Source organism: Oscarella lobularis, chromosome 9 (assembly GCF_947507565.1).
Source record: "Oscarella lobularis chromosome 9, ooOscLobu1.1, whole genome shotgun sequence".
Classification (NCBI taxonomy): domain Eukaryota; kingdom Metazoa; phylum Porifera; class Homoscleromorpha; order Homosclerophorida; family Oscarellidae; genus Oscarella; species Oscarella lobularis.
Window position 1 is genome coordinate 2575722 of NC_089183.1, and position 24964 is coordinate 2600685.

Genomic DNA, 24964 nt, shown 5'->3' on the forward strand with positions numbered 1-24964 from the left:
CGTAATTTCATTTGCCTTACTGCAACGTTCGGTGCAGTGAAGATCGTCAACCTTGATTCGGTGGCACACGTCTCATACATCTCTAAAAACGAGTCGCAAAACCCTACAACTGACATTAATAATTATTAATCAATCGACTAACTATAAGTTGCCTTGGACGCCACAACAGAGATCATTAGACGGTTTTACTCGACAAGGGTAAATATGCACCATAATGCACGTCATGTCAACGGACATAATGCCGTAGTACGTCACTCTTACAGCCACCATTGAGAGGCCTGCGAAAGCTGCTTCTTGTAACTGGCGACTGCATCTCTCATACCTTTATTCACAATCAGATCCGATACAGAAGCAACGTCGTTTGAAACGGGATCGCGACCGGTGCCGTAGTGAAGATGAGCCTCGATGGCAGTGCGCTCGTACGTGTTACCAGACGACGGGACGATGACGGGATCGATGAATAGTTTTCCCGTCAGATGACATTTGAGATGCTGGGGTGTATCGTCATCAGCATCCAAATCCGACGTACCAATAAGATCCTATGCAGTTTGTGGAAAAGAGTTGCAATAATTTTAATTATTTAATCATACTTTGCGACAATCTTCAAGCGATCTGCTTGCAAACTTCCTTGTCGTTTCTGTGGCCTGCGTGTCGTATTCGGCTCTGGAAGAGAAGTACTTCGCCGCTAGAATGCTGTCATAGGAAAATGTTTAGAAATAATCAAAATAACGTCGCTAGACTCATTGACTCGCCTGTCTAAAGGATCTTCCGGCTCGGGCTCGAGAAGGAGTCCGTAGATACAATCAATTATCGTTCTGAAACTCGTATCTGTCGAATAATTTCGATCGAAAACGCTATGGCAAACTCTTCCACTGCTGTTAATGTTGCAATGATAAACCTTTAGGTTGGGTACATATAGAATTAATTAAGTATAGAAAACAGAGACTCACTTGAGTAACAAAACGTATCTCAGGAGACTTAGAAGGATACTCGGTCAGGAATTTTGCATAAAGAATGAAAACACCTGAAAGAGTAACTTCTTTATAGAGATTCGATAACAGATATATTTAATCTATAGGAACCGTTGCTGTAGGGCGTGTCATCTGGTCCCACCAACAACATACGCCAGAAATCGATTCTAAAATCACGTTAAAGTCTAATTCACTATTGGAGAACAACAATACGTACCGATCTTCGCAAGGGTAGATCTCTACGGAAGGATGAGGATGCCGATAGTAGTCCGCCATTTCACGAAGAATGCGTCGGGTTCTTGCAGGAGCGCTTGCAGGTCCCCCTTGCGGAGGAGCAACAGCAGCGTCGTGCAACGCTCTTTTCATAAAGAAGTTGACACTTATACTTTCAAAGCAATAAGCCAATAACGAATTACCGCTTTGCAGAAATGACTGGCTTGCTCAGCTCCTCCGGTCTACGATGACGCGGGCTAGTGTCGTAAGGAAACACTAGGATGTCTTCCAATCGTTTAAGGTCGAACTAGAAAGTTTAAAAATCAACAATACCACGTAACTACGCGACGGAGTCCTTCGGCTCTAACTTACAGCAGTGGTGACGTTTACTTTTTCCGGTAACACTCGCTCTTCCAGTGACAACACTGTTTCCATTTCAAAAAGTTTGAATCCTGTTGCTAGGTCGGCTGGATAGAAACAACATCCTCCTAAAGAGACGGCTAGTATACGTTTCTAATCTATTCAAAAGTGCTGACTAGAGGCAACGGCGAGAGATTTCAAAACTGCGTTTCCTGGTCCCACTAAAACCGCGTCTATAACGATATCGAATTCCTGCATTCATACAATGCATTATAGTGAATCCTATATCGCGCAAAATTTCAAAGTAAAACCTGCATCGCTTTGGCTACATCGAGAGGCGCAGATAGAGACTTGGTGTCATCGCCATCAGTCAGACAAAAGATGCGTCTGCAAAGAAGTCGCGCATATTAATTAATTAATTAATTAATTAATTAATTAATTAATACTTTCTGCAAGTTGGGTGCGACTGAGTGAAAAGATTGAGCTGGCCAGCGGCATTCAGCAGTGCATCGTACAATCGAGTCATTCCAGACGACGTAGCTGCGTCGACTTCCGCCTACAGATTCAGATAGATTACCAAGCTAATTGCTGATCGTATGAACCTTAAAGGATTCAAAGAGCTCAGTGACTTCGCTGGCTACAGCAACCTCCGTTCCGAACAAAGTCAAGCCAATGACGTGAGGGTGGTCATAAGCCATGCTTCGATTAGCGAACGCGTGAAAAAGTTCTTTGACAGCATTAAGGCGAATCATAGAACCGCTATAAACAAAATATTATATAGACGCATGCAATGCTGGAAGATAATAGGACGTATGCGCACTCGAAGCACTTCTCGTTCATCGACGAACTCACATCCAGCAAGACCTATGAGACAAAACGACGTTGATACACAACTAGGTCTAAAAAACGTATACTAGAACGACTGACTACACTGACTGGCCAAGTATGTGCCGAAGTGCTTGTTACACATAAAAGAGTATGTTCAATTGTATAAAACATAAGACAAAGCCATCAGTATACTGAAGCAACTACTCTAATTAACCGGTAATTAACGCACGAATTCGAGATGCTAGATAAACCTATCCGTATTCAAGTGCCCTCTCATTATTATATTACATGCCATAATTATGACCCTCCCCCAATTTCACCGGCGCTTCTAATATCCTGAGTCTAAGATAAATGTGAGAATACGTACAACAATTGCTTCCTTGGGATCTCGAGATAATTTCTCGTCCGTTTTTGCTTGACTGGATGAAAATAAAGTGGAATAAGCATTCGTGCTATAATAAAAGAGAGGAGAGAAGTCTAGGCATTAACGTTGTACGTCTTTGCTCATATGCACCTGACTGCCAGCACATCAGGATTCTCCGACGTCGTCGTCCCAGCCAACGGGCTAAAAATATAAGCAGACTTATTGACGTCTTTTGAATTCCCAGTAAATACAACCACGTGTCCTGCAACGTACAAGTCCCAGAAAGGCGTACCGCTTAGGTTAGATTTATGATACCATCTTTGTTTAGAGTCAAACAGACGCCGCCTAACATCGTCTTGAGAGCCAGAGACGGCACAAGACGAAGAATCCGAAGGGATTTGCGTTTGTTTTCGAGATCGGCCCAGCTGAACGGAAAATTGGGAGGCGAAGGAGCGGCGACACGATTTCTATTAAATAGCGTACAACTTCGTCATTCTAGGAGGGAAAATGCCGTACTTTGCGAAGTCAGAAGCGCCGTTCCAAATAAAGCACTCTCTCGCAGACGGAGGAAAGCTAAGAAGCAAGCGATGAATGAACGGAACGTGCATCAACGTTTCTTCGGACGGAATCGACGAGCACCCAGGAAGAACTTTGCTTTCTGGACAATCGGCTTTAGTAGTACTGTACTTCTTTTTCTGGCATTTTTACCTTGTATTGCATTGAGAACCGAGGTGCGATCAAAAACACCGTCACAGTCCGGCACTCTGACTGGACTCTCCATTCTCGTGTGAGACGCCGAGCAGGTTAGGTACGTCTGTTCGAACGATCCAAAAATGCTTTTTTCGTCCTAAACAATAGGTATCAGCAAACGAATCAGACTTCTGCTCTATCTAATGATAAATTAAAGCACTTTCGCCTCGGACAGCAGGTAAGCCCAGCACAAGGGGGAGTGCTCGAATACGTGACGATCAAAGACCTTCACTCCTCGAGGAACTAGAAAAATCAACGTAAAAGTAAACCGCAACGTTTCGATGCCTACCTTTGTTTGGGTCTCTTGGGACTATTTCGCGAAATAGAGCGTACAGTCCTTCGTTTATAGCGACCTGTCATAAATCAAAATGTAATAAACGTACGTTGCCTTAGCGCTCACCTTGTGCGATGAACTGATGATTCGTCTACGAAAAATAGAGTCCAGTGCAACCAAAAGAGGTGGGCACTGAGTGAGACGAAATATGGTGTCAAGTAGAGCACTTCTTGACGCAGTCTGAGTCTCTTGTTGAACATGATCGCACTTAATTAATCAATGAAAAGCCGAGAAGAAATAAATGGAGAGTTTGCATAATATTAGGTATTTATACTATACCACAACATAGAGAACAGCATTGAAGCAAGACTGGCCGGCAACGGTTTGCTCTTCGACAGGCTTAGCGAGAGACGTGCAAAAGTTTTCTGACCACGAACTCGCAGCGGGGAATCCAGAAGTGAACATGGCGACCCACATGGTGACAGTGGAACAAGATTGAATACCGAGTTCACTCAAGCATTGGTGATCTCTAATCATTCTGCCACCAAAACTAAAACATTTTCAACATATTAAATTAAATGATTATATAAGAACTAATGCTATTGCCTCAGTCGTTGGATGCTGGTAGGCGTTTTCGTCTTGAAGTACGTCTTCCTTTTCAGCATCAAACCCGTGTCAGTTAAGTCGACGTTGACTGTTATCGTGGGGGCCATGTTTGGCTTGACAAAAATCTGCAGAGAACCTAAACATAATAGTGAACAATAATACATTCCAAAATTGCTAAATAAAATAAAAGAGAACCCTTTCTGGGATCCAATGCCGCTTCGCTTTTCGGCGAACGTGACGCTTGATCGACGTCTCTAACTCGAAAGAAGGCATATAAAAGATCTCCGACGTCGTATCCAAGGTCAACAAGGGAGCCTTCAAAAACAATAGTCGTTAATTAATTAACACAGCCCTATTGCTACGTACATGTGAGTTGAGTGCCCGTTTGCTGTAGGGGATATCCTTCTGGTGCGTAGAGTTCGGCCGCTACTTCGTACTCTCTCACGAAGACTCCTCGCAAATGCTCGCAAACGTCCGGTATCGATAGTCGCGTGATTTGATCCTTGGTGAGCGTGACGTCTTGAGCGTTGAAAACCGGCGAGAAAACGCGAATTCGCAGAAACGTTTCGACTCGTTCTGCGCCGGCTTGAGACCGAGGCATCGGCTCAGATATGGGCGGAGGAGACTAAAGAAATTATTTTACAGCTAAAGAGAGAGAATGGTGGGCTCTAACTATATCCTACTTACAAAGGACAAATGTGCCACCTTAGAAGGTGGTGCAGAAGCCGTAGGCTGTCCAAATTCCGTCACCAATTTCTGAAATCGATTTTTCTCAATTTTTGTCATATCTGCGTAAGACGTATCAAAACGAAGACAAGCACGACACTAATGTTTGCATTGGGAAATTTCCCCCCCTGTACTTACGCATGTTATCGAGATCGTCTGGCTCGACGTCCTCAAGGTCTTCTGGACATACGACGCCAAGTTTCACGAGCTCCGGCGTGAATTTGCCGAGTCGCTTGCTCTCCAGAAGCTCCTTCAGCGACATTTGCATTTGCCCCGACATTTCGCTCACGTGACAGTCTACGTATCGAAACCGGAGCGATCGCGTCGTTACTATAGTGCGCAAAGTAGTTGAGGGACGGTCTACTGGCCGAAACTGAAGCACTTCGGACGGCTGTCCTGTGTATAGGCAGCAAGCATTGGAAGGATGAGTTTGTCACGCTTGCTTTTTACCCTTCTCCAACCTGTAAGAACGATCTTCGACTTGTTTCCTTGCCGCACACGCTGTGGGGCGCTTTGCCTGCCTAAGCTGCCTTGCTTTTACCAGTCTGTAGCGTACGCTATAGACGCTGTTGACGATGTTGACATTGCCGCAGGTACGTGGCCATCCGATAATACTGCCGTAGCGAGTATCATGCACAGGGGCCAAAGGCACGACTTGCACTTTGTGGGAGCCGACATCTTTTACACAGGAAATGCGCGAAGGGACCGGGCAGTGAATTGTTGCGGTAAGCTATATATAGGGCGAGGTACAAACCGGAAGACCTGGGCATCACGTGATTGTGGGCCGAACGTTTGTGATGTGTAGGATTTGACGAAATCACTACTTTTAAAGTCTTTTGGCCTTTTGGCCTTTTACACTCACTGAGCGTAATTCCTTGCAAAAACGTTCATCTCAGCCCTCCCCCCCACGAACGCGAATGGATCGCGTAATGTAATCTAATCAGTAAAAGCTCCGCCTATAGCAAACTGCAAATGCAATTTACGTAATTCGACTACCGTAAGTGAGAACCCCCTCTGTTTTGTTGCCCTGGGGGGCGAGAGGAATCATTTACCTCTGTGTGCATCGACGGCTCTGTTCAGCAATGACGATGCTCTACGCTTTCACTTTTCTTCTTGCGACAATCTCGGTTCTTCAAACGTCGTTGATCGTCCGCTACGACATTATAGAGAAGCGGTGCCGTGACGAAGGATTGTCGTGTCTTCAACTGAATAGCAGGGAGAGGAAAGAGCTCGCGAAGCTAAGCGGTTCCGATCAAGCAAAATTGTGCTGCGACGGCTTGCGTTGCGACGCCAAAGACAACGGGAGTTCCTACGAGTGTGTCAAGGATGTCTCACCGCGCGCTAAACAGTTACACTGCATTGAGGCCCCCAGTCTGTGCGCTTGCCTTGAACCGCTTTCTGTGTATCCTAATTGTACGTCTTGCTGCAACGTCTATAGCTGCCTTCCGGGAGGCCTCTTTGGATTTTGCCAGTCGAAGTGAAGAAAACTACGCGCTAAAGCCGGACACAAAAGTGCTCGCTGCATGTATGTCTGCCGCTGCCCGCTGCTGTTGTCGATCTGCTTATTGTAGTCTTCTGCGTTCTAAAAGCTTGCCATATATTACAAACGACGCATTTCATTTCAACGTCTTGTTGACAATCTCATGATCTAATTAGCGTCGGAGATAGACTCACTGACGTTAGGCATCAGGAAACAGCTTGTGTACATCTTCTTCAACGAGTCCCTAATTTGCAAATGATTGGGCCACACTGGAGCGTTCCTTTTTCATTTCAGGCAGCAAGGTCCGGTTCCTCGCGCGGGGCCCCGATCTGAAGCCGACCGCCATTTGGAAGAGAGACGACCGTAACACACTCCGTAACACGCCGTTCCTCCAGGTCGTCAGGTCAACGTTGCGCTATTACGCTATACATGGTAGAGAGCCAATAGAGAGAGGACTACTAGATATAAGCCTGTACATGTTTAAGATTGAGGACGAGCAAAGCATGCAAGCGATCCCGTAGTACTCGCGCAATGTTCTTGATGTGAGAGGACGCTCTCAAGCTTGTCACGTGACCGAGTCGGCACTCACAAACCCGGATCAAACTCGAGCTCATCACGCTATCCGATGGGGCCGTTCAAAGCCTGCGAAAAACGTTTTTGGTCCGCGCTCGTCTTCACTGGGTGATATACCGGCTCTTCTGTCTTCGAGATTCTTCTCGCGATCGGTTTTCCGTCTGTTAATTTGCCTTCGCCTGTCGCAACGGCATTATCGACGGACTCGCTCGACGTGGAAAGCTGACAGCAAGCGTCCTTGATATTCTACTCGATCGAAATTGCGTAAAGCCGTTCGTTTGACAGCTTTCCCTTTCTACTCCTGGCCGATATATCGACCCAAACTCAGTCGTCGGCAAAATAGCAGAGTTGGTCGACGTGGAGAGCATTGAAATATCGTGTTGGGCAGATTTGTCGACTCGTTGTTGTTTGAAAATCGCCGAGGACAAATAATGAGGTCACGGGAAAGCGCGTGACCCTATGACGCAGACCAATGTTACCAGGCCCTTCAACCAGAGAGTGCGCTTCACGCGCTTAGCTGGTAAAGGGCCTGGGGACGAGGCTAGTCAAATACAGTTCTAAGAAAAGCATTGGAGGGCTTCTGCAAGAACGACACCACATGCGCATAAACTTTACGTGCCCAGAAGCGAAGTGTCTACCCAGTGTAAGTAGGACGGTCATTTGTTCTCGTCGAGCAAAGAGCGCGTCGTTAGCGGTTTGCAGCACGTGTTCTGATATTTGAAGCGAGAGGAACACCAGAGAAAAGGCGTAACGTGAATTAATTGCACTATGTGGCTTCTAAGAACTCCGTGGGCGGGCAGAAGTCAAATTCAGTTCTAGGAACATCATTAGAGGGCGTCTGATCTTAGTTTACTTAGCAGCGGACAGGCAAAACCAAAAGCAGCAAAGCACATCAACTCAAGTCAAAGTCTTCAGCGGTCTTCCAAAAGAGCTTAGAATATTTTCGCTGCAAGAGAAAAGCTAAAAGCCTTTCTAGCAAACGCCAAAATTTTAGTATTCTCTTCCGCCTGTGCTTCTTTCGAGCAGTACGACGGAACTTCGAAATCGCCAGCACTCACGCTTTTACTGACGTCAAAGAAGAACACGTTGTTCAGTACGTATTGTGCAGTTTTGCTTTCGGTGGTAAGAGTCTCGGAAACGGGCAGGCATTCTTTGGAAGTGACGTCTATAAACCACATCGCCGAACTGTTCCCCTGACCGTTCAAAGGCACCCCTTCATTGAAGATAGAGCCATCTATTGCTTACAATCACGGTAGACGCTGTATCTGCCTTACGCTTTTTGTTTGCAAGTCCGTTCGTAGAGACAACCAACCCCCACTCTTCGTTGGAAATTTCATGTCCGCCCGTAGTGTACTCTTTGACGAATACTGCTTCTGCTGGAATTGTCCACTTCTCGAATTTCGTCGGCAAGTCAATGGTCTTAGATCAAAAGGCGCTCTTTTGCACCCTTTCTCAAATTGCCTCCTTTCTTACCCAGCATTTCTTTTCTTTCTCGTTCGTGAAAATGTAGCCAAGCTTTTCCTTGTATAACGCCAAAACAGTAAGTTCCCTAGAAGACATTATACGCATGCATGCAGGCGAACAAGATTACAGTAGAACCATCAGTGGCGGATCCAGGATTTAGGGGGGGGCGCGCGCGCGAGTGAGAATTTTTGACCACGCCCACTTGTTTGCCTTACTACACCCACACAAAGCGTATTTACTAATTCTATTCGACGCGCGCAGTGCACTACGGTACGCAGAAAATCTTCCTGTCTTCGTAAATGCTACTGCTTTATCTGCAATTCAATAGTAAAATAATAAAAAGTTAGGCTGGACGGGGGGACTCGCGCCTGTGCGCCCCCTCCCTGGATCCGCCCCCTGACCATGTCATGCTGTCTACCCAATATCCTTTTTTTCGCCAAAACTGCCTGCAAATAAAACGCTCTCATTGAGCGCGTCGTAGGAAATGTTGTACGTGGAAATCAAGGTTCCTTCTTCTCCTTCGGGGTAGTACTCTTCGTTGGTCGCGCCACACGACCAAACGTCGGGAATGGCGCATGGGCTTCGGCGTGTGCCAAGCGTTGATGCGACGAGAGCGGCAAAGAGAAAGACGGAGCAAAACATGACCGCTGTTCGAATGTGAGCCTCGCGGAAAAATGGGGTCACGCTGTAACGAACGCTCTGCTTATACAAGGTAATAGGAATCTAAGCTCGCAGGTGGCCTGTGATGGAAGCCAAACCGCAGCTATAATGGCTATGGAAATGATGATTGCAATCTCGCAGTGATTGGTGCCGCGCCAAACAGATAGCACAGCTAATTAATTTGTACCGCCCGCGTGGAATGGAATACGGAACTCTCACAGTCTTCGCTGTCAAATTCGCTCCTTTCGTCCTCTGGTCGTCGCCTTTCTGTGTATGTTCCTTCTCTGCTCAACTCGTTCATTGTTCCTATTGTTCCTGACTACCTTCGCGTCAACGACACGGAGATTCGAATCGGCGCCCTACTCGCCGCGAATTCGATATCCCATCGCGCAGCGTTCCTCATATCTCTGGCGATCGCCCTTACTAATGAACCGTCGCCCCCCGGAGGGGAAAGGTATCTCTGGCGACCGCCCTTACTAATGGACCGTCGCCCAGATGGCCCCTGGGTACCTGAATAAACACGCACCCCTAAGCTAATTAGAGGACTAATAAAATCATGGGTCCCGAGAAATCACATGCTTCATAACAACTGTTGATCGATTTTTTTGAAAGAATAATTTTATTCATTACGACCAAACTAATTTTAAATGACCATGCAAAATAAAAAAATAAGGCTGAGAAAGAACAAAGATATATAAAACCATTATAAATGGCATCTATCTAGAAAAATAATACAAAAAAATTGCAAAAGCGCATGCAAAAATTGTAAAAACCCATAGAATTGTTAAAGGGGCGTGGCTGAGGCTCGCATCAACCCACAGGCGTATGTTATCTTTCTCTCTAGAATCCGTGCAAAATTTTACCTTCACCCTGTAATGAGCGTCGGAGAACACTTACCGGACCCAGCGCGGAAGCTCTTCATCGACGCCGGTTGAAGGCAAGGAAGGCGTCTTGGTAGAATTTCCTCTCTACGTATGTATTGGTTATGATAGAGAGCTGCATAATCAGGTAACGCCATGTTTAGCAACAGCGGCGCCGGCCGTTTGAAACAGTTTCGTTTCTAGGCCGGTGCCAGATAAATCAGCAGAAAGACTGGGCAGAGAAAAAAACAAGTAGAGTGACAGAGACGAGACAAAAACAACAAAAAATCGTGTCCGGAAGCACTCTTTATAGCTATTCAGTTCATTTCACGCCGCATATAACAAGCAGGCAACTATCATCGTTATTATTCCAGCACCAAGTCTTGGTTCTCCCGCTAAAAAAGCAAGAAATTAAAAAATGGCAGCTATCAAATTAATATTCTAGGATACATTTAGTAGTTGGGCACTCTACGGGAGAAGTAGTTGGGCACTGTACGGGAGAAGCAGTTTGGTCAGAAGCAGTTTGACCAAACTGTCTGTAAGTGCAGGATTGCCCGTTCATGCACGACGTCACGACGTTTGCCGTCTCCATGCCGCTAATAATAGCCGAACGCGTCCAGCGATAATACCAGCACAAATCGCCTGCAAAAAAGAGTCGCTTGACGGGTCTGCGCACGTCATCAAAGTCTTCCCACGAAGCGCCGACGGGCCAAGTTGGACTGCCCCCTAGAAGAAGGGAATCCTTTACCGGTGACGTCATATAGATGTTTGACGGCTCCTTTCCGAACATGTTTCGTAACATGGTATTGATATTTTGGACCGTTTCATCCCAAGTCTGATCTGCCAGTCGATCAGCGTGTCTGCCCGTGGAGTACAGGTGGAGGACAGTCTTGTTGGAGTATTCGGGCAAGTGACTTAGAGTCGACGAGATGTCTCTTATCCAGTTGTTATTGAGATCCTGCGTCGCGTACGTATAGTAGCCTTTAGCGAGCGACAGTTTCTGGTCAAACACGGCGTAAATGACAGTTGTGGTCGTCATAGTAAACTCGCTCCAAGCAAGACGTTTCCAATACGGGAGCTCGGGTTTGAACTCGACCAGGCCTTGCTGGAGAACGCCGAGACTAAATGTCACAATAGCGTAGTCTCCTTCGTACGTCGTGTTGGATTCCGTTGTCACCGACACGCCCGACGACGTGTAGGAGATTGACGTCACTTTTGCATTGAGAACGAGTTTGTCATGGAAGTTGCCAGAAAATATCGTATCTCTCATGCACTTGGGAAACATTTTCGACGACTTTAGCTCGTTAGAGGCGTAGAAAAATTTCACGTCTTTGTCCAATCCGTTACTAGGAGAAGTGAGAAAAAGATAGTGTGTGGCCGATTGACCGGCCGAACTCAGTCCGTAATCTTGTTCAAAGAAAAACCACTCGGAGAACCGGTCGTGCAGATTCTTTGGGTGCCATCCGTACATGTTTAGAAGAGCTTCAAGACTCGGGGATCGTGAATCTAAAAATAGCATTTAGGTCATATGCAAGAGGCTTGGCGCGTCGCTTAGCAGGCTTATTCAATTAATCAATTATGCAGTTCTGGGTGAGCAGGTGATTTACGTACATAAACAGGAAAGACCCGCGACGGCGAAATTTACCTGGTATGAGCCCACTTTCGTAGTCTTTCGCTGCTTTAGTCAAAATGTTGAGGAACCTGCCCAGAGATCTAATTGCCACTGATGTAACGTCGACGCCGCTGCTGTTTATTATATCGAAGGCGAATGACCCAGGCGAATTCCAAGTAAGATTGCACTTTGCAAACCAGGAGGCCAACGGATCGCCATTTGTGTTCTCTAAGTCGCGCGGCCAGTAGAACGAATCGCCCGCAACTTCATCAACTGATCCGGCGGCGGCTCTTCCGCCTACGTGATCGCTGCCTTCCAAGAGAAGGAAATCAACCCCGTTGTCTTTCAGCGTTTGGGCCGCTTGCAACCCGGCTAATCCGCCTCCGAGAATTAGGACCTTTCCTTCGGCAAAACGTACCGATAATAGATGCGCGGAAAGAAGAGTAAAGAGGAAGTACGGACACGGTGACATTGTCTTTCTGTTGAGGCTTCGCCGCCGCAAATGACGCAGCCGGTAGCACTACCTGTTTACTCTATCGAGAACAATTAATTAAGTTAGGGAGGAGCCTGGGAACGAGGCTACCTTCCCTCCCACTGGCTCCCAGCACCCCTGAAGTAGTAGGTTCGAAGGTCCAGCCTGTTGTACGGCCTAGCGTGTGCAGCGCTCTAAATTTTTTGTAGTCCTCCCAACAGGCTGGACAACACTAGTTCGCCGGAAGTTGGTCGACCAATCAGAGACCAGTCAGCAGCATTCCAACTGCTCGTCTCTGATTCGCTGACAACCTTAATGTGATTTCGACCCTAACGAAGTAACGAAGTTACTTTGACGCTCGAAGTCGCTCAGGCGTGCCGAAGGGGCTCTCTTCCGCAGCGAAACAACCGATCGGACGTCAGATAAGTGATTTGTAATGGACTCGATACTTTGCGAGGAAATTTCGGCCTTTCGTGCGAGCGAAGTTCGCCACTTTCCCATGAATCGACGATTGAGTCCATTACAGATAGGGTACATATCACTTATCTGACGTCCGATCGGAAGCCCCCTTCGGGCAATTCGGCACGCCTGAGCGACTTCGGGCGTCGCGTAGTCAGCGTAACTTCGTTACTTCGTTTGGGTTGAAATCACATTAAGGTCGTCAGCGAATCAGAGACGAGCAGTTGGAATGCTGCTGACTGGTCCCTGATTGGTCGGCCAACTTCCGGCGAACTAGTGGTTGTCCAGCCTGTTGGGAGGACTAGAGCGCTGCGCGCGCTAGGCCGTACAACAGGCTGGCTGGACCCAGAGATTAAGCTGGAACTTCGAGTAGAGGCGGTATGGGGTGGCCTTTACTTAGGCGATAGTTTTTAATCTCGCAGCGCACTGGGGGGTGGACTTATAATAAGAGAAACACGGTATAAAATATATTTTTATATCTAATTGCTTGTCTAATTAAGTGGTCTGCACCAACACGGCGACGACGAAATCGTCTCGACTCCCCGGTCGTCGCCGATCGACGACGAAGCTTTGAAGGCACGGTGTTAGGAGAGGTTTCCCTTCGAACTTGTTTTGTCGCAACGCGCGCTAGCCGATACAGTATAGCAGAGCTTGGTCTCTTCTCATAGATTCCTCTACATCACGACCCAATCGAAACGTAGACGACGAAGCATGCAAAGGAGCGCACGCTCCAATATATCTCCGACGAGTCGTACTGTACGCTCGCCAGCTCCAAGAGCGCGCCGCAACCGCTCCGACTTCCAACTCTCTTTCACGTCAATCGTGACGTTCCCGACGCGGAGAGCGACTACGCCGCCTTCTCGGCGTCCTTGCAGCTTATTGACGGAACCGAGTTTGACGCTCGCGTAAGACCTTAGCAGATATGAAACGTTCTACGCTTTTACTTACATTCTCTCGTTTCCTTCTATTGTTCCTGTAGAAATAGGCCAAGAGGTCGATCGCGAAGAGCGTCCAAGGGCAGAATTGCTAGCCTTGATGCAGAAAAGTAGGATATCAATAATTGAATCTCTGGTCTTGTCAATTTATTCTTTCTAGTTTATTAACGTTCTTGACGCCCTAATGTGCACCCTCAACAAATGGCACAAACGGACGGAAATCTACACTGCATGACGTCAACCGATCCAGATAAACGACGCTTCCCTTCCTCGCTTCACTCCATGTTCGATCCGGATCAACTTCTCAACGAGACGTTGCTACCGACCAGCTGGCAAGCGGCTTTGCAGAAGGCGTCTACGGAACAGCTAGAAGAAATAGACTCAGTCCTCGTGGGCACCCAAAAGTAAAAACGGTGCCTAGGCTGTCGAAAGGAGGCCCCGCCACTCGATTATCCCACAGCATGTCTACTGTGGTGGCCCTTGTCACTTGAAGAGTTCGTTGCGACGTGCCACGCACTGGCTCTGCCTCGGCGCGACCAGCAGCTAAAAGAAGAGGCGTCATTATATCTCACTCGTTTTCGCGCGTTTTGTGAAGGCGAAGAAGAGATGCGAGCTCGAACGTATCGTATCGGTAACGACGTCTCGGATTCCAGATTTAGTGTTTCTATTACACGTCTGTCTTCAGGTAATCGATCGTGTTTGCTCTCTCGCTGACATCTCCTGCGTCGTGGTATACTGTATATATAAGTAGGAGAAAGATTTTTGGTCTCATCTCAATTTGCTATTGTATGAGTTGACTTTAGGCTATATCCTCTTAGTCAGTTCGTCAAAGATCGGTTGCACGTCTCCTTCTTCAGAGCTGCAGAATTGGGCGTGTCACTCCATGGATGCACACAGACTAGGACTCCGAGGCACGTCCATTATCATTTCGATGCTTTCACAAGGGTGCTAATTTTTTTTCTTACTAGGCTTCAATGATGAAGGCAAATTGAATGTTCATGCATATAGAGAGCGGCTGTTGAGCTATAAGGTTTAAATGATTTTATATTGCACACGTTTGAAACAATTCAGCGGTTTTTTAGCTTCCATTTGTCGACCAATCTTCTGTGCGAAACGTTCGCATTTACGGGAATATGTCAGTCATCGCGTTTTTCTAGATGTGGAATTGCTGGAATCGACGTGTCCTCGTTTATCACCTTGCTTCTGCCTTGGCCCTCTCTTCGAGACGCGTCTCCTTCTGGATCGAGTCGAATAGGCATCTGGATGAAAGGTACATCTATTTTACGCTTCAACCAAGCTGATTCTTATTTTTAGGGATTTGGGGTCCTGAGCACGACTCCATTATTGGGAAACTGCTCCCGCGGGGTCCCGGGCAAGACCCCGTCAAAAAAAAACTGCCTCGAAGGGGTCCTGGGCAAGACCCCGTCGAAACTGCCCGCGCACGAAAACGCGAGGGGAAACTCTGTGCAATTTTTTTCCATTTATTAAATAAAACGAACGTCCCCTCCCCTTACAAAAGCGCGAGCAGTTTTTGATGTCGGGGTCTTGCTCAGGACCCCGTAAGGAGCAGTTTTTTTTTGATGACGGGGTCTTGCTCAGGACCCCAAGCTCCTACGCAAAAGAAATTACGACGAGCAGCATTACCTTCCGAGGGCTTACCTGCTCATTCATTCATTCGCGAAAGACTCTACAACAAATATTAGAATTAGAACAGATAGACGTAAATTAAAAAAGAAATATTGACGACTGTCTCTTCGCCCGAAGACGGCGTCCCTCGTCTCCTAAAATACGCGAGACATGCACAGTATGTCTGTGTATTAGCGGCATACCGTATATCCACTGTGTTGATGAAGTACACGTAGAAGCGCATTGAGGCTAGAAATGCAACGTGGCTGCGCGGGATCTCGCACCGTGTCGATCAAATAGAAATACGCTGAGCAAAGTGGCTGCTGTGTGAGCCTCCGTCGATGGCCACAGAAACTCGTTGAGCAGTGTCGATCGAGTAGAGGAGGGTAGACGCCCATGCAGGGGCCTACTGACTGAAATTCATAGACAAAAGACATAGACGGTATAGCAGCTAAGAATTGCATTGGTGTATACGGAATGTACGATGTGGCGTGCATGTCGTTTCGTTCTATATAGAGGCATTGCAAGAGAGCGAGGTTCGGTTTTCAGGCACCGTGAAAACCGGTCATCATGGAGAGTCAGGCCAGTTTGACTGACGAGCAACAGAAGAAAGTTGAGTAAATTCAGATTTCGTTTATAGAGAGCACTTGTTGTGCCAACTGAGGACGGATATACGATATGTCGTCTCTTCGACGCAGTACTTGGACCACTGTCAAAGATCTGTCGCGCAAGTTTTGGGTGTCCAGCGAGGAAGGCAAGTGCACCGAAAAACTGGAAGAGAAAGAGGAGGAATCAGGAGAAAAAAGGTCTTGCCTTCCTCCCTCAAGTACATGTCTTAACGAGGGAGAAGGCCTATATTTGAAGGAAGCTATTGCACTAGTTGGAAATGACAGTTGGAGAACGATTGGCAAACGTCTTGCATTCAGAGACTATCATCTGTCAGACATTCCGACTGAGCACAATACACAAAGTAAAAAAATTATGCACATAATTGAAAAGTGGTAAAGGCAGCAGGGCCACTTTGGGTCGATTGTTGGAGGCCTGCGAAGGCGCCAACGTGTCCCGCAATGATATTGCTAAGGAATATTCTGAGCGAATCTAGATCTTCGCTCACGTGCACGTAAAATCGATGACATTTTTAGCATGGAACTATTTTAGTCTGTAAAGTGTATGGAAGTTAGTACAGCTGGATTTCCTTGCGTACGAGGAGTACGCCGTCACTTAATTAACGCAATAATATGGAAGTAGAAGTCCTGCACGTTTTGAGCGAGAGTACACGCAGTAGGATTAGGTCAATCGTTAACGGCACTAGACGATGCTTTGTCGGTAGGTATGTAGTTGCGTTTCTGGCCTTGACAAATTCATCATCGCTCGCAGAGTAAATTTGACTACAGTGTGTCGGGTTCCTTGCGCGGGGCCTCGATCCGATGATCGAAGGTGACAGCCATCTCGAAGAGCCGCCGACGCTACGGTCCTACTAGATGACCTCTTTCGCCCCTCCACGAGTGCGAGGAAGTAACGCGTAGATGCTATAGAGTAGAAGAGTGAAGCCTCCTTGAAAGCGGGTTCTCGCGAGAAGAGGAACAGCGACGTTCCACTACCAGATGGATCGAACTTCGGGAGTCCGCCTGTGTTCCTCAGTTACATAGTTGCAAAGTAGCTGTGCGAGTTCGTTAGGAGGAAGACCATTTTTGGGCTGCATGCATGCGATACGGGTCGCATCGAGGTACGCTATTGCTTATACCTACTTGCCTTGGAGAAAGTTTGCGCTTGTGTGGGATGCCGCAAGCCAAAGGATGGCTTAGCTAGACGGAGATGCAGCCACGGAAAGATTGTAGAGCTGAATGGAATCCCGGATGCACCACAGATGCTGTAGCCTTTGCGTAATTTCATTTGCCTTACTGCCTTACTGCCTATCTTAGTCCATACAAACAGCTAGAACTGCTTTAGAAACAATTTCCTTTTTAATTAGTGTCCGGTAATTTGGTGATCGGTGAAGATCGTCAACCTTGATTCAGTGGCACACGTCTCATGCATCTCTAAAAACGAATCACAAAACCCTACAACTGACATTAATTATTCAATCGACTAACTATAAGTTGCCTTGAACGCTACAACAGAGATCATTAGACGGTTTTACTCGACAAGGGTAAACATACACCATTATATACGTCATGTCAACGGACATAACGCCGTAGTACGTCACTCTTACTGCCACCATTGAGAGGCCTGCGAAAGCTGCTTCTTGTAACTGGCGACTGCATCTCTCATACCTTTATTCACAATCAGATCCGATACAGAAGCAACGTCGTTTGAAACGGGATCGCGACCGGTGCCGCAGTGAAGATGAGCCTCGATGGCAGTGCGCTCGTACGTGTTACCAGACGACGGAACGATGACGGGATCGATGAATAGTTTTCCTGTCAGATGACATTTGAGATGCGGGGGTGTATCGTCATCAGCATCCAAATCCGACGTACCAATAAGATCCTATGCAGTTTTGAAAAGAGTTGCGACAATTTTAGTTTCTTAGTCTTACTTTGCGACAATCTTTAAGCGATCTGCTTGCAAACTTCCTTGTCGTTGCTGTGGCCTGCGTGTCGTATTCGGCTCTGGAAGAGAAGTACTTCGCCGCTAGAATGCTGTCATAGAAAATGTTTAGAAATAATCAAAATAACGTCGCTAGACTCATTGACTCGCCTGTCTAAAGGATCTTCCGGCTCAGGCTCGAGAAGGAGTCCGTAGATACAATCAATGATCGTTCTGAAACTCGTATCTGTCGTGTAATTTCGATCGAAGACGCTATGGCAAACTCTTCCACTGCTGTTAATATTGCAATGATAAACCTTTAGGTTGGGTACATATAGAATTAAATAACTACTACCGTCTATAGAAAACAGAGACTCACTTGAGTAACAAAACGTATCTCAGGAGACTTAGAAGGATACTCGGTCAGGAATTTTGCATAAAGAATGAAAACACCTGAAAGAGCAACTTCTTCATAGAGATTCGATAACAGATATTTTTAATCTATAGGAACCGTTGCTGTAGGGCGTGTCGTCTGGTCCTACCAACAACATACGTCAGAAATCGATTCTAAAATCACGTTAAAGTCTAATTCACTATTGGAGAATAATACGTACCGATCTTCGCAAGGGTAGATCTCTACGGAAGGATGAGGATGCCGATAGTAGTCCGCCATTTCACGAAGAATGCGAAGAGTTCTTGCAGGAGCGCTTGCAGGTCCCCCTTGCGGAGGAGCAACAGCAGCGTCATGCAACGCTCTTTCAATGAGACGTTGACTCATACGTTCAAAGCAATACGCCAATAATAAATTACCGTTTTGCAGAAATGACTGGCTTGCTCAGTTCCTCCGGTCTACGATGACGCGGGCTAGTGTCGTAAGGAAACACTTGGATGTCTTCCAATCGTTTAAGGTCGAACTAAAAATCAACAATACCACGTAACTACGACGGCCTCCTTCGGCTCTAACTTACAGCAGTGGTGACGTTCACTTTTTCCGGTAAAACTCGCTCTTCCAGTGACAACACCGTTTCCATTTCAAAAAGTTTGAATCCTGTTGCTAGGTCGGCTGGATAAAAACAACATCCTCCTAAAAAGACGGCTAGTTTCTAATCAATTCAAAAGTACTGCACTGACTAGAGGCAACGGCGAGAGATTTCAAAACTGCGTTTCCTGGTCCCACTAATACTGCGTCTATAACGATATCAAATTCCTGCATTCATGCAATGCATTATTATAGTGAATCTTATATCGCGTATAATTTCAAAGTAAAACCTGCATCGTTTGGGCTACATCGAGAGGCGCAGATAGAGACGTGGTGTCATCGCCATCAGTCAGACAAAAGATGCGTCTGCAAGAAGTCGCTTATTACGATGGGTCTATTTATTTAATTAATAATATTTTTCGTCTACTTTCTGCACGTTGGGTGCGACTGAGCAAAAAGATTGAGCTGACCAGCGGCATTTAGCAGTGCATCGTACAATTGAGTCATTCCAGAGGACGTAGCTTCGTCGACTTTCGCCTACAGATTCAGGTAGATTACCCAAGCTAATTGCAGATCGTATGAACCTTAAAGGATTCAAAGAGCTCAGTGACTTCGCTGGCTACAGTAACCTCCGTTCCGAACAAAGTCAAGCCAATGACGTGAGGGTGGTCATAAGCCATGCTTCGATTGGCGAACGCGTGAAAAAGTTCTTTGACAGCATTAAGGCGAATCATAGAGCCGCTATAATAAAGAACAAAATTAATATATAGACGCATGCAATGCTAGAAGATAATAGAACGTATGCGCACTCGAAGCACTTCTCGTTCATCGACGAACTCACATCCAGCAAGACCTATGAGACAAAACGACGTTGATACACGTATACTAGAACAACTGACTACACCGACTGGCCAAGTATATAAAAGCATGTTCAATTGTATAAAACATAAGAAAAAGCTATCAGTATACTTAAGCAACTACTCTAATTAAATTCAAGTGCCCTCTCATTATATTACACGCCATAATTTCACCGGCGCTTCTACCCTGAGTCTAAGAAAATACGTACAACAATTGCTTCCTTGGGATCTCGAGATAATTTCTCGTCCGTTTTTGCTTGACTGGATGAAAATAAAGTGGAATAAACATTCGTGCTATAATAAAAAAAGAGGAGAGAATTCTAGGCATTAACGCTGTACTTAATTCTTTGCTCATACGTACCTAACTGCCAGCACATCAGGATTCTCCGACGTCGTCGTCCCAGCCAACGGGCTAAAAATATAAGCAGACTTATTGACGTCTTTTGAATTCCCAGTAAATACAACCACGTGTCCTGCAACGTACAAGTCCCACAAAAGCGTACCGCTTAGGTTAGATTTATGATACCATCTTTGTTTAGAGTCAAACAGACGTCGCCTAACGTCGTCTTGAGAGCCAGAGACGGCACAAGACGAAGAATCCGAAGGGACTTGCGTTTGTTTTCGAGATCGGCCCAGCTGAACCGAAAATTGGGAGGCGAAGGAGCGGCAACACGATTTCTATTAAATAGCGTACAACTTAAAAGTCATTCTAAAGAGGAAAATGTCGTACTTTGCGAAGCGCCGTTCCAAATAAAGCACTCTCTCGCAGACGGCGGAAAGCTGAGAAGCAAGCGATGAATGAACGGGACGTGCATCAACGTTTCTTCGGACGGAATCGACGAGCACCCGGGAAGAGCTTTCTGGACAATCAGCTTTAGTAGTGTACTGTACTTCTTCTTCTGGCATTTTTACCTTGCATTGCATTGAGAACCGAGGTGCGATCAAAAACGCTGTCACAGCCCGGCACTTTAACTGGACTATCCATTCTCCTGTGAGACACCGAGCAGGTTAGGTACGTCTGTTCGAACGATCCAAAAATGCTTTTTTCGTCCTAAACAAATAGGTATCAGCAAACGAGTCAGACTTTTCTGCTCTATCTAATTAGAGCACTTTCGCTTCGGACAGCAGGTAAGCCCAGCACAAGGGCGAGTGCTCGAATACGTGATTATCAAAGACCTTCACTCCTCGAGGAACTAGAAAAATCAACGTAGAAGTAAACTGCAACGCGCTTCGATGGTGTCACTAGACCTACCTTCGTTTTGGTCTCTTGGGATCATTTCACGAAATAGAGCGTAGAGTCCTTCGTTGATAGCGACCTGTCATTAATCAAAATACAATAAACGTACGTAGGACACCTGCGCCTTAGCTCACCTTATGCGATGAACTAATGATTTGTCTACGAAATATAGAGTCCAATGCAACCAAAAGAGGTGGGCACTGGGTGAGACGAAATATGGTGTCAAGCAGAGCATTTCGTGACGCAACCAGAGTCTCTTGTTGAATGTGATCGCACTTAATGAAAAAAACGAGAAGGACTAAATGGAGAGTATGCATAATATCAGGTATTTATACCATACCACAACGTAGAGAACAGCATTGAAACAAGACTGGCCGGCAACGGTTTGCTCTTCGACAGGCCTAGCGAGAGACGTGCAAAAGTTGTCCGACCACGAACCCGCAGCGGGAAATCGAGAAGTGAACATGGCGATCCACATGGTGACAGTGGAACAAGACTGAATACCGAGATCACTCAAGCATTGATGGTCTCCAATCATTCTGCCACCAAAACTAAAACATTTTAGACATATTAAATTAAACGATTATAAGAGCTAATGCTATTGCCTCAGTCGTTGGATGCTGGTGGGAGTTTTCGTCTTGAAGTACGTCTTCCTTTTCAGCATCAAACCCGTGTCAGTTACGTCGACGTTGACCGTTATCGTAGGGGCCATGTTTGGCTTGACAAAAATCTGCAGAGAACCTAAAAACAATATGAACAAATTACAATACAGCTGATTAAATAAAAGGTAACCAACCCTTTGTAGGATCCAATGCTGCTTCGCTTTTCGGCGCACGTGACGCTTGTTCGACGTCTCTAACTCGAAAGAAGGCATACAAAAGATCTCCGACGTCGTATACAAGGTCAACAAGAGAGCCTTCAAAAATAGTCGTTAATTAATTAATTAATTAATTAACCGTGTGACTAACTCTATTGCTACGTACATGTGAGTTGAGTGCCCGTTTGCTGTAGTGGATATCCTTCTGGTGCGTACAGTTCGGCCGTTACTTCGTACTCTCTCTTGAAGACTCCTCGCAAATGCTCGCAAACGTCCGGTATCGATAGTCGAGTGATTTGATCCTTGGTGAGCGTGACGTCTTGAGCGTTGAAAACCGGCGAAAAAACGCGAATTCGCAGAGACGTTTCGACTCGCTCTACGCCGGCTCGAGACCGAGGCATCGATTCAGATACGGGCGGAGGAGACTATAAAGAAATTATTTTACAGCTAAAGAGAGAATGGCGGGCTCTAACTATATCCTACTGACAGCAGACAAGCGTGCCACCTTAGCAGGTGATGCAGAAGCCGTAGACTGTTCCAATTCCGTCACCAATTTCTGAAATCGATTTTTCTCAATTTTTGTCATATCTGCGTGAGAAGTATCAAAACAAAGACAAGCACTGCACTAATGTTTGCATTGGGAAATTTTCCCCCTGCACTTACGCATGTTATCGAGATCGTCTGGTTCGACGTCCTGAAGGTCTTCCGAACTTACGACTCCGAGTTTCACGAGCTCCGACGTGAATTTGTCGAGTCGCTTGCTCTCCAGAAGATCCTTCAGCGACATTTGCATTCTCCCCGACATTTCGCTCACGTGACGGTCTAAAACCGGAATGTAGCGATCAAGGAGCCGTGCGAAGCAAGAGGAGCGATTGCGTCGTTAGTATAGCGCGCAAAGTAGTCGAAGGACGGTCTACTGGCCGAAACTGAAGCACTTCGGATGGCTGTACTACCCTTCTCCAACTGTAAGAACGATCTTCGACTTGTTTCCCTGCCGCACACGCTGTGGGACGCTTTGATCGCCCTGCTGCTTTACACGAGTCTGTCGCTGTAGCGTACGCTATAGTCTCGTCTGCAGTTCGAATACTTTCATCCCGTCATAACGGACAGCCACTTTGTCTTTGCAGCAGTGGCTCTACGATGTAGTTTCTCTCGCTTATCCGAATCCTCGCGCAACCGAACCCTAAATTTTCGCGCCACATGATCTAGAGTAGGCGTGTCATTGGGGCGTGCCGAGTTTCAAATCCAGTCATAACCGAACTTACTAGAATTTTTTCTTTATAAAAACATCGCATTAAATTTTTTTACGAGGAGCAATCCAAACAATTGACAGTGCAAAGAGGCGTATGTATCGACCTCAAGTGTACGCCCAGTTCCAGTTGCCACTTGTCGCTAATTTTAATCTCAGTGGCGTAGCCAGGGGGGGTGCTTTGGGTGCTCGAGCACCCCCCTCAAGTTTGCTGAAAATAATTAAACTAGATAATGATGGCCCGTTGTTAGCCATCATGTGATCCCCGAACACCCTTAGCACGGTGTCCGATCTCTGTTAGTGCCTACAGCATGTGCATTATGGGAATCACATTGCCTAACCACACCTTAATCTGCCCGGAAATATGTTCTTTCTGTAAAAATGGGAATAGGGCACCTGGTGGCTATGCCTTTACACCACAGATTTTAGGTGTTCTGATTACATGTATATATCAAAAGAGCGATTCACCTGTCGAGTAAAGGTGGCACAGAGTTACCCTTCCCTGCATGGCCCCCTCGGGTGCATGATCAAGTGACACGTTTTCAGCTCGCAGTTGGGTTTGCGTGCTGCGAGCGAAGACAAACCCAACGTGCTCATTTACTGCGTTCCTTCGATGAGCGTTAATAATTAAGCTCAAATGTTATGTGCCAGTTATGCTATGTAATATGCCTACATATGTACTCGTTCCAGAAAGCTTTGTACACAATCCGAAGTTACTATCTCTGTTGTGTTACTTTGGGCCTACGCACTGTTTTTCGTTAGAGGCCTTAAATAGCCAAATAGAAAAGGGGCGTGGTCCAAAAATTTTCGCGCGCTCCGCGCGCGAACTTCAGCACCTACCTCCGCTTAATCCTGGCTACGCCACTGAATCTGCACGTCAGCCACACGTTTTCGCGGATCTCATGACTATAGTAAAAATGTTCAGTCCTGGTCATTTGGGTGTGAGCTCGAGTACGATGAGCACGAAGACAATTCTGGTGATTTTTTGCCCGTTTTGCAAAACCAGGCAATCTCTAAATTCTCCTATCGACAAACGGGTTGATTAATTGAAAAAAATTATTTAAGAGCAACTTCGGAGTCAGGCATTGTGTCGCAAAAGCACCCATGCAAATGCCGTTAGTGGGGCAAAACTGCCGACGCTCGACCAACCGCCACCAACGTCCAGCCAGTTACACAATACACGGTGGAAAATGCGCCACCGTCGACAGTGTTTATCGCAGCCCAGTCTCTCCGGAACAAAGTCGTTCTGCAGCATGCAGAGAGGGCGGCTGTGGCGCTTGCGTCATCACTCTGACTAAAACCGACGGCAAGTCGATCGCCATCAATTCGGTGAGCTAAACAATCTAGTTCTCAGGCTGAAGCCGGATGGGGTCTTTCTCAGTTTGCAGCCAACTCCTTCGAACGGGCTCTATTCAATCGATATGCGACCCTCGCCGCTTGGCGTTGACTTCGTACGGTCGAGAGACGAAACAAGAGCTAGCATACAAAATACGGCATTTCTAACTAATTGTTCATGTAGAAGATTCTGCGTTGCGCACTATTAGCGTAGATTTCTTTTGGGCTTTGTGCCAATAGATCGAGTAGCGATTGCTGGATAGTAATTGTATTTCTCTCTTGGTATTCTCTTCCACGTAATACCAGCGAACGAACAGGGAGCTACTCCGTTTGTCATTGTCAGTAAAGATACACGATAGTTGTGCAGACTGGGACCAAAGCACTGTGATTTCACGTCGAATTGCCGTAAGGTTACGAGGCTCTGCGTAGAACTTCTAGTCAAAATCTATAGGGTCTGGTATAAAGGCGGTAAGCGTACCGTAAACTTCAACCTGGAATCGCGAGTTAGAGCAGGCGTAAATACCCGCGTCTTTGAGCTTCAATGTCGATATTTGCAGTTTGGTGTAACCACCATCGTTGCTAATTTTGGCTAAACTGTTATTGGCGGCGCTGTACGGCTTTCTGTCTTTCGTCCATGATTGAATTTTGTCGCAGTAGATTTGAAGTCCTTGTCCCACGGTGAACTGAAACCGTTGGAGCAACGCTATTGTTAGAAAGAAAAATTGAAA

General features: G+C 46.4%; 3 protein-coding genes and 2 long non-coding RNA genes across 11 annotated transcripts; 1 reads left to right on the forward strand and 4 right to left on the reverse strand.

The window, feature by feature from the left end:
- Positions 1-104: 104 nt before the first annotated feature.
- Positions 105-9318, reverse strand: LOC136191381 (uncharacterized). 7 transcript variants are annotated; one of them, XM_065979708.1, is made up of 33 exons: positions 9028-9316; positions 8619-8694; positions 8420-8564; positions 7263-8358; positions 7049-7214; positions 5543-6995; positions 5231-5488; positions 5054-5154; positions 4733-4991; positions 4562-4681; positions 4367-4502; positions 4100-4310; positions 3887-4027; positions 3776-3839; positions 3647-3729; positions 3445-3583; positions 3253-3394; positions 3052-3203; positions 2887-2998; positions 2740-2824; positions 2365-2408; positions 2147-2303; positions 1991-2100; positions 1856-1931; positions 1721-1796; positions 1557-1672; positions 1388-1491; positions 1189-1329; positions 1083-1138; positions 951-1024; positions 753-898; positions 591-693; positions 105-539 (listed from the first exon to the last, which is right to left on the reverse strand). In XM_065979708.1, exons 7-33 carry the CDS (start codon positions 5370-5372, stop codon positions 258-260), a joined length of 3372 nt encoding a protein of 1123 aa, XP_065835780.1. In that variant the 5' UTR covers positions 5373-5488; positions 5543-6995; positions 7049-7214; positions 7263-8358; positions 8420-8564; positions 8619-8694; positions 9028-9316; the 3' UTR covers positions 105-257. The 7 variants fall into 7 exon arrangements, with proteins under 7 accessions (XP_065835780.1, XP_065835779.1, XP_065835777.1 ...); XM_065979707.1 differs by having other exon boundaries at positions 5231-5389; positions 5457-5488; positions 7049-8358; XM_065979705.1 differs by having other exon boundaries at positions 5554-6995; positions 7049-8358; positions 9028-9317.
- A 952-nt stretch (positions 9319-10270) lies between these two features.
- On the reverse strand, positions 10271-12265 carry LOC136191384 (uncharacterized). Its single transcript, XM_065979711.1, has 3 exons — positions 11775-12265; positions 10580-11635; positions 10271-10524 (listed from the first exon to the last, which is right to left on the reverse strand). Exons 1-3 carry the CDS (start codon positions 12211-12213, stop codon positions 10457-10459), a joined length of 1563 nt encoding a protein of 520 aa, XP_065835783.1. The 5' UTR covers positions 12214-12265; the 3' UTR covers positions 10271-10456.
- A 976-nt stretch (positions 12266-13241) lies between these two features.
- Positions 13242-15100, forward strand: LOC136190850 (uncharacterized). The gene is made up of 7 exons (XR_010670635.1): positions 13242-13577; positions 13652-13717; positions 13768-14238; positions 14293-14354; positions 14411-14518; positions 14576-14637; positions 14690-15100. It is a non-coding gene; the product is annotated as an uncharacterized lncRNA (long non-coding RNA).
- Positions 15075-15992, reverse strand: LOC136190852 (uncharacterized). Its single transcript, XR_010670636.1, has 2 exons — positions 15437-15992; positions 15075-15388 (listed from the first exon to the last, which is right to left on the reverse strand). It is a non-coding gene; the product is annotated as an uncharacterized lncRNA (long non-coding RNA).
- A 1114-nt stretch (positions 15993-17106) lies between these two features.
- On the reverse strand, positions 17107-22670 carry LOC136191383 (uncharacterized). The gene is made up of 28 exons (XM_065979710.1): positions 22606-22670; positions 22316-22474; positions 22140-22240; positions 21819-22077; positions 21632-21751; positions 21441-21576; positions 21176-21386; positions 20970-21110; positions 20851-20914; positions 20709-20791; positions 20511-20649; positions 20329-20458; positions 20125-20276; positions 19960-20071; positions 19808-19892; positions 19551-19594; positions 19326-19482; positions 19169-19278; positions 19032-19107; positions 18894-18969; positions 18731-18846; positions 18573-18676; positions 18377-18517; positions 18274-18329; positions 18142-18215; positions 17934-18079; positions 17773-17875; positions 17107-17723 (listed from the first exon to the last, which is right to left on the reverse strand). Exons 2-24 carry the CDS (start codon positions 22455-22457, stop codon positions 18317-18319), a joined length of 2712 nt encoding a protein of 903 aa, XP_065835782.1. The 5' UTR covers positions 22458-22474; positions 22606-22670; the 3' UTR covers positions 17107-17723; positions 17773-17875; positions 17934-18079; positions 18142-18215; positions 18274-18316.
- Positions 22671-24964: the final 2294 nt, after the last annotated feature.

What these genes read in the sequence shown, in the direction of transcription:
- LOC136191381 (XM_065979704.1), bottom strand. Translation starts at nt 5,372, where the DNA reads ATGTCGGGGCAAATGCAAATGTCGCTGAAGGAGCTTCTGGAGAGCAAG. An exon ending in GGCATTGGATCCCAGAAAGG is followed by an intron (nt 4,503 to 4,561) that starts GTTCTCTTTTAT and finishes TATTATGTTTAG; the next exon opens with GTTCTCTGCAGATTTTTGTC. An exon ending in ATCTCTCGCCGTTGCCTCTA is followed by an intron (nt 1,673 to 1,720) that starts GTCAGCACTTTT and finishes CCGTCTCTTTAG; the next exon opens with GAGGATGTTGTTTCTATCCA.
- LOC136191384 (XM_065979711.1), bottom strand. Translation starts at nt 12,213, where the DNA reads ATGTCACCGTGTCCGTACTTCCTCTTTACTCTTCTTTCCGCGCATCTA. An exon ending in CGAAAGTGGGCTCATACCAG is followed by an intron (nt 11,636 to 11,774) that starts GTAAATTTCGCC and finishes TGCTATTTTTAG; the next exon opens with ATTCACGATCCCCGAGTCTT. An exon ending in AGAGTGCCCAACTACTAAAT is followed by an intron (nt 10,525 to 10,579) that starts GTATCCTAGAAT and finishes TTGCTTTTTTAG; the next exon opens with CGGGAGAACCAAGACTTGGT.
- LOC136191383 (XM_065979710.1), bottom strand. Translation starts at nt 22,457, where the DNA reads ATGTCGGGGAGAATGCAAATGTCGCTGAAGGATCTTCTGGAGAGCAAG. An exon ending in AGGTGGCACGCTTGTCTGCT is followed by an intron (nt 22,078 to 22,139) that starts GTCAGTAGGATA and finishes ATTTCTTTATAG; the next exon opens with TCTCCTCCGCCCGTATCTGA. An exon ending in ATGCTGTTCTCTACGTTGTG is followed by an intron (nt 21,111 to 21,175) that starts GTATGGTATAAA and finishes TTTTTCATTAAG; the next exon opens with TGCGATCACATTCAACAAGA.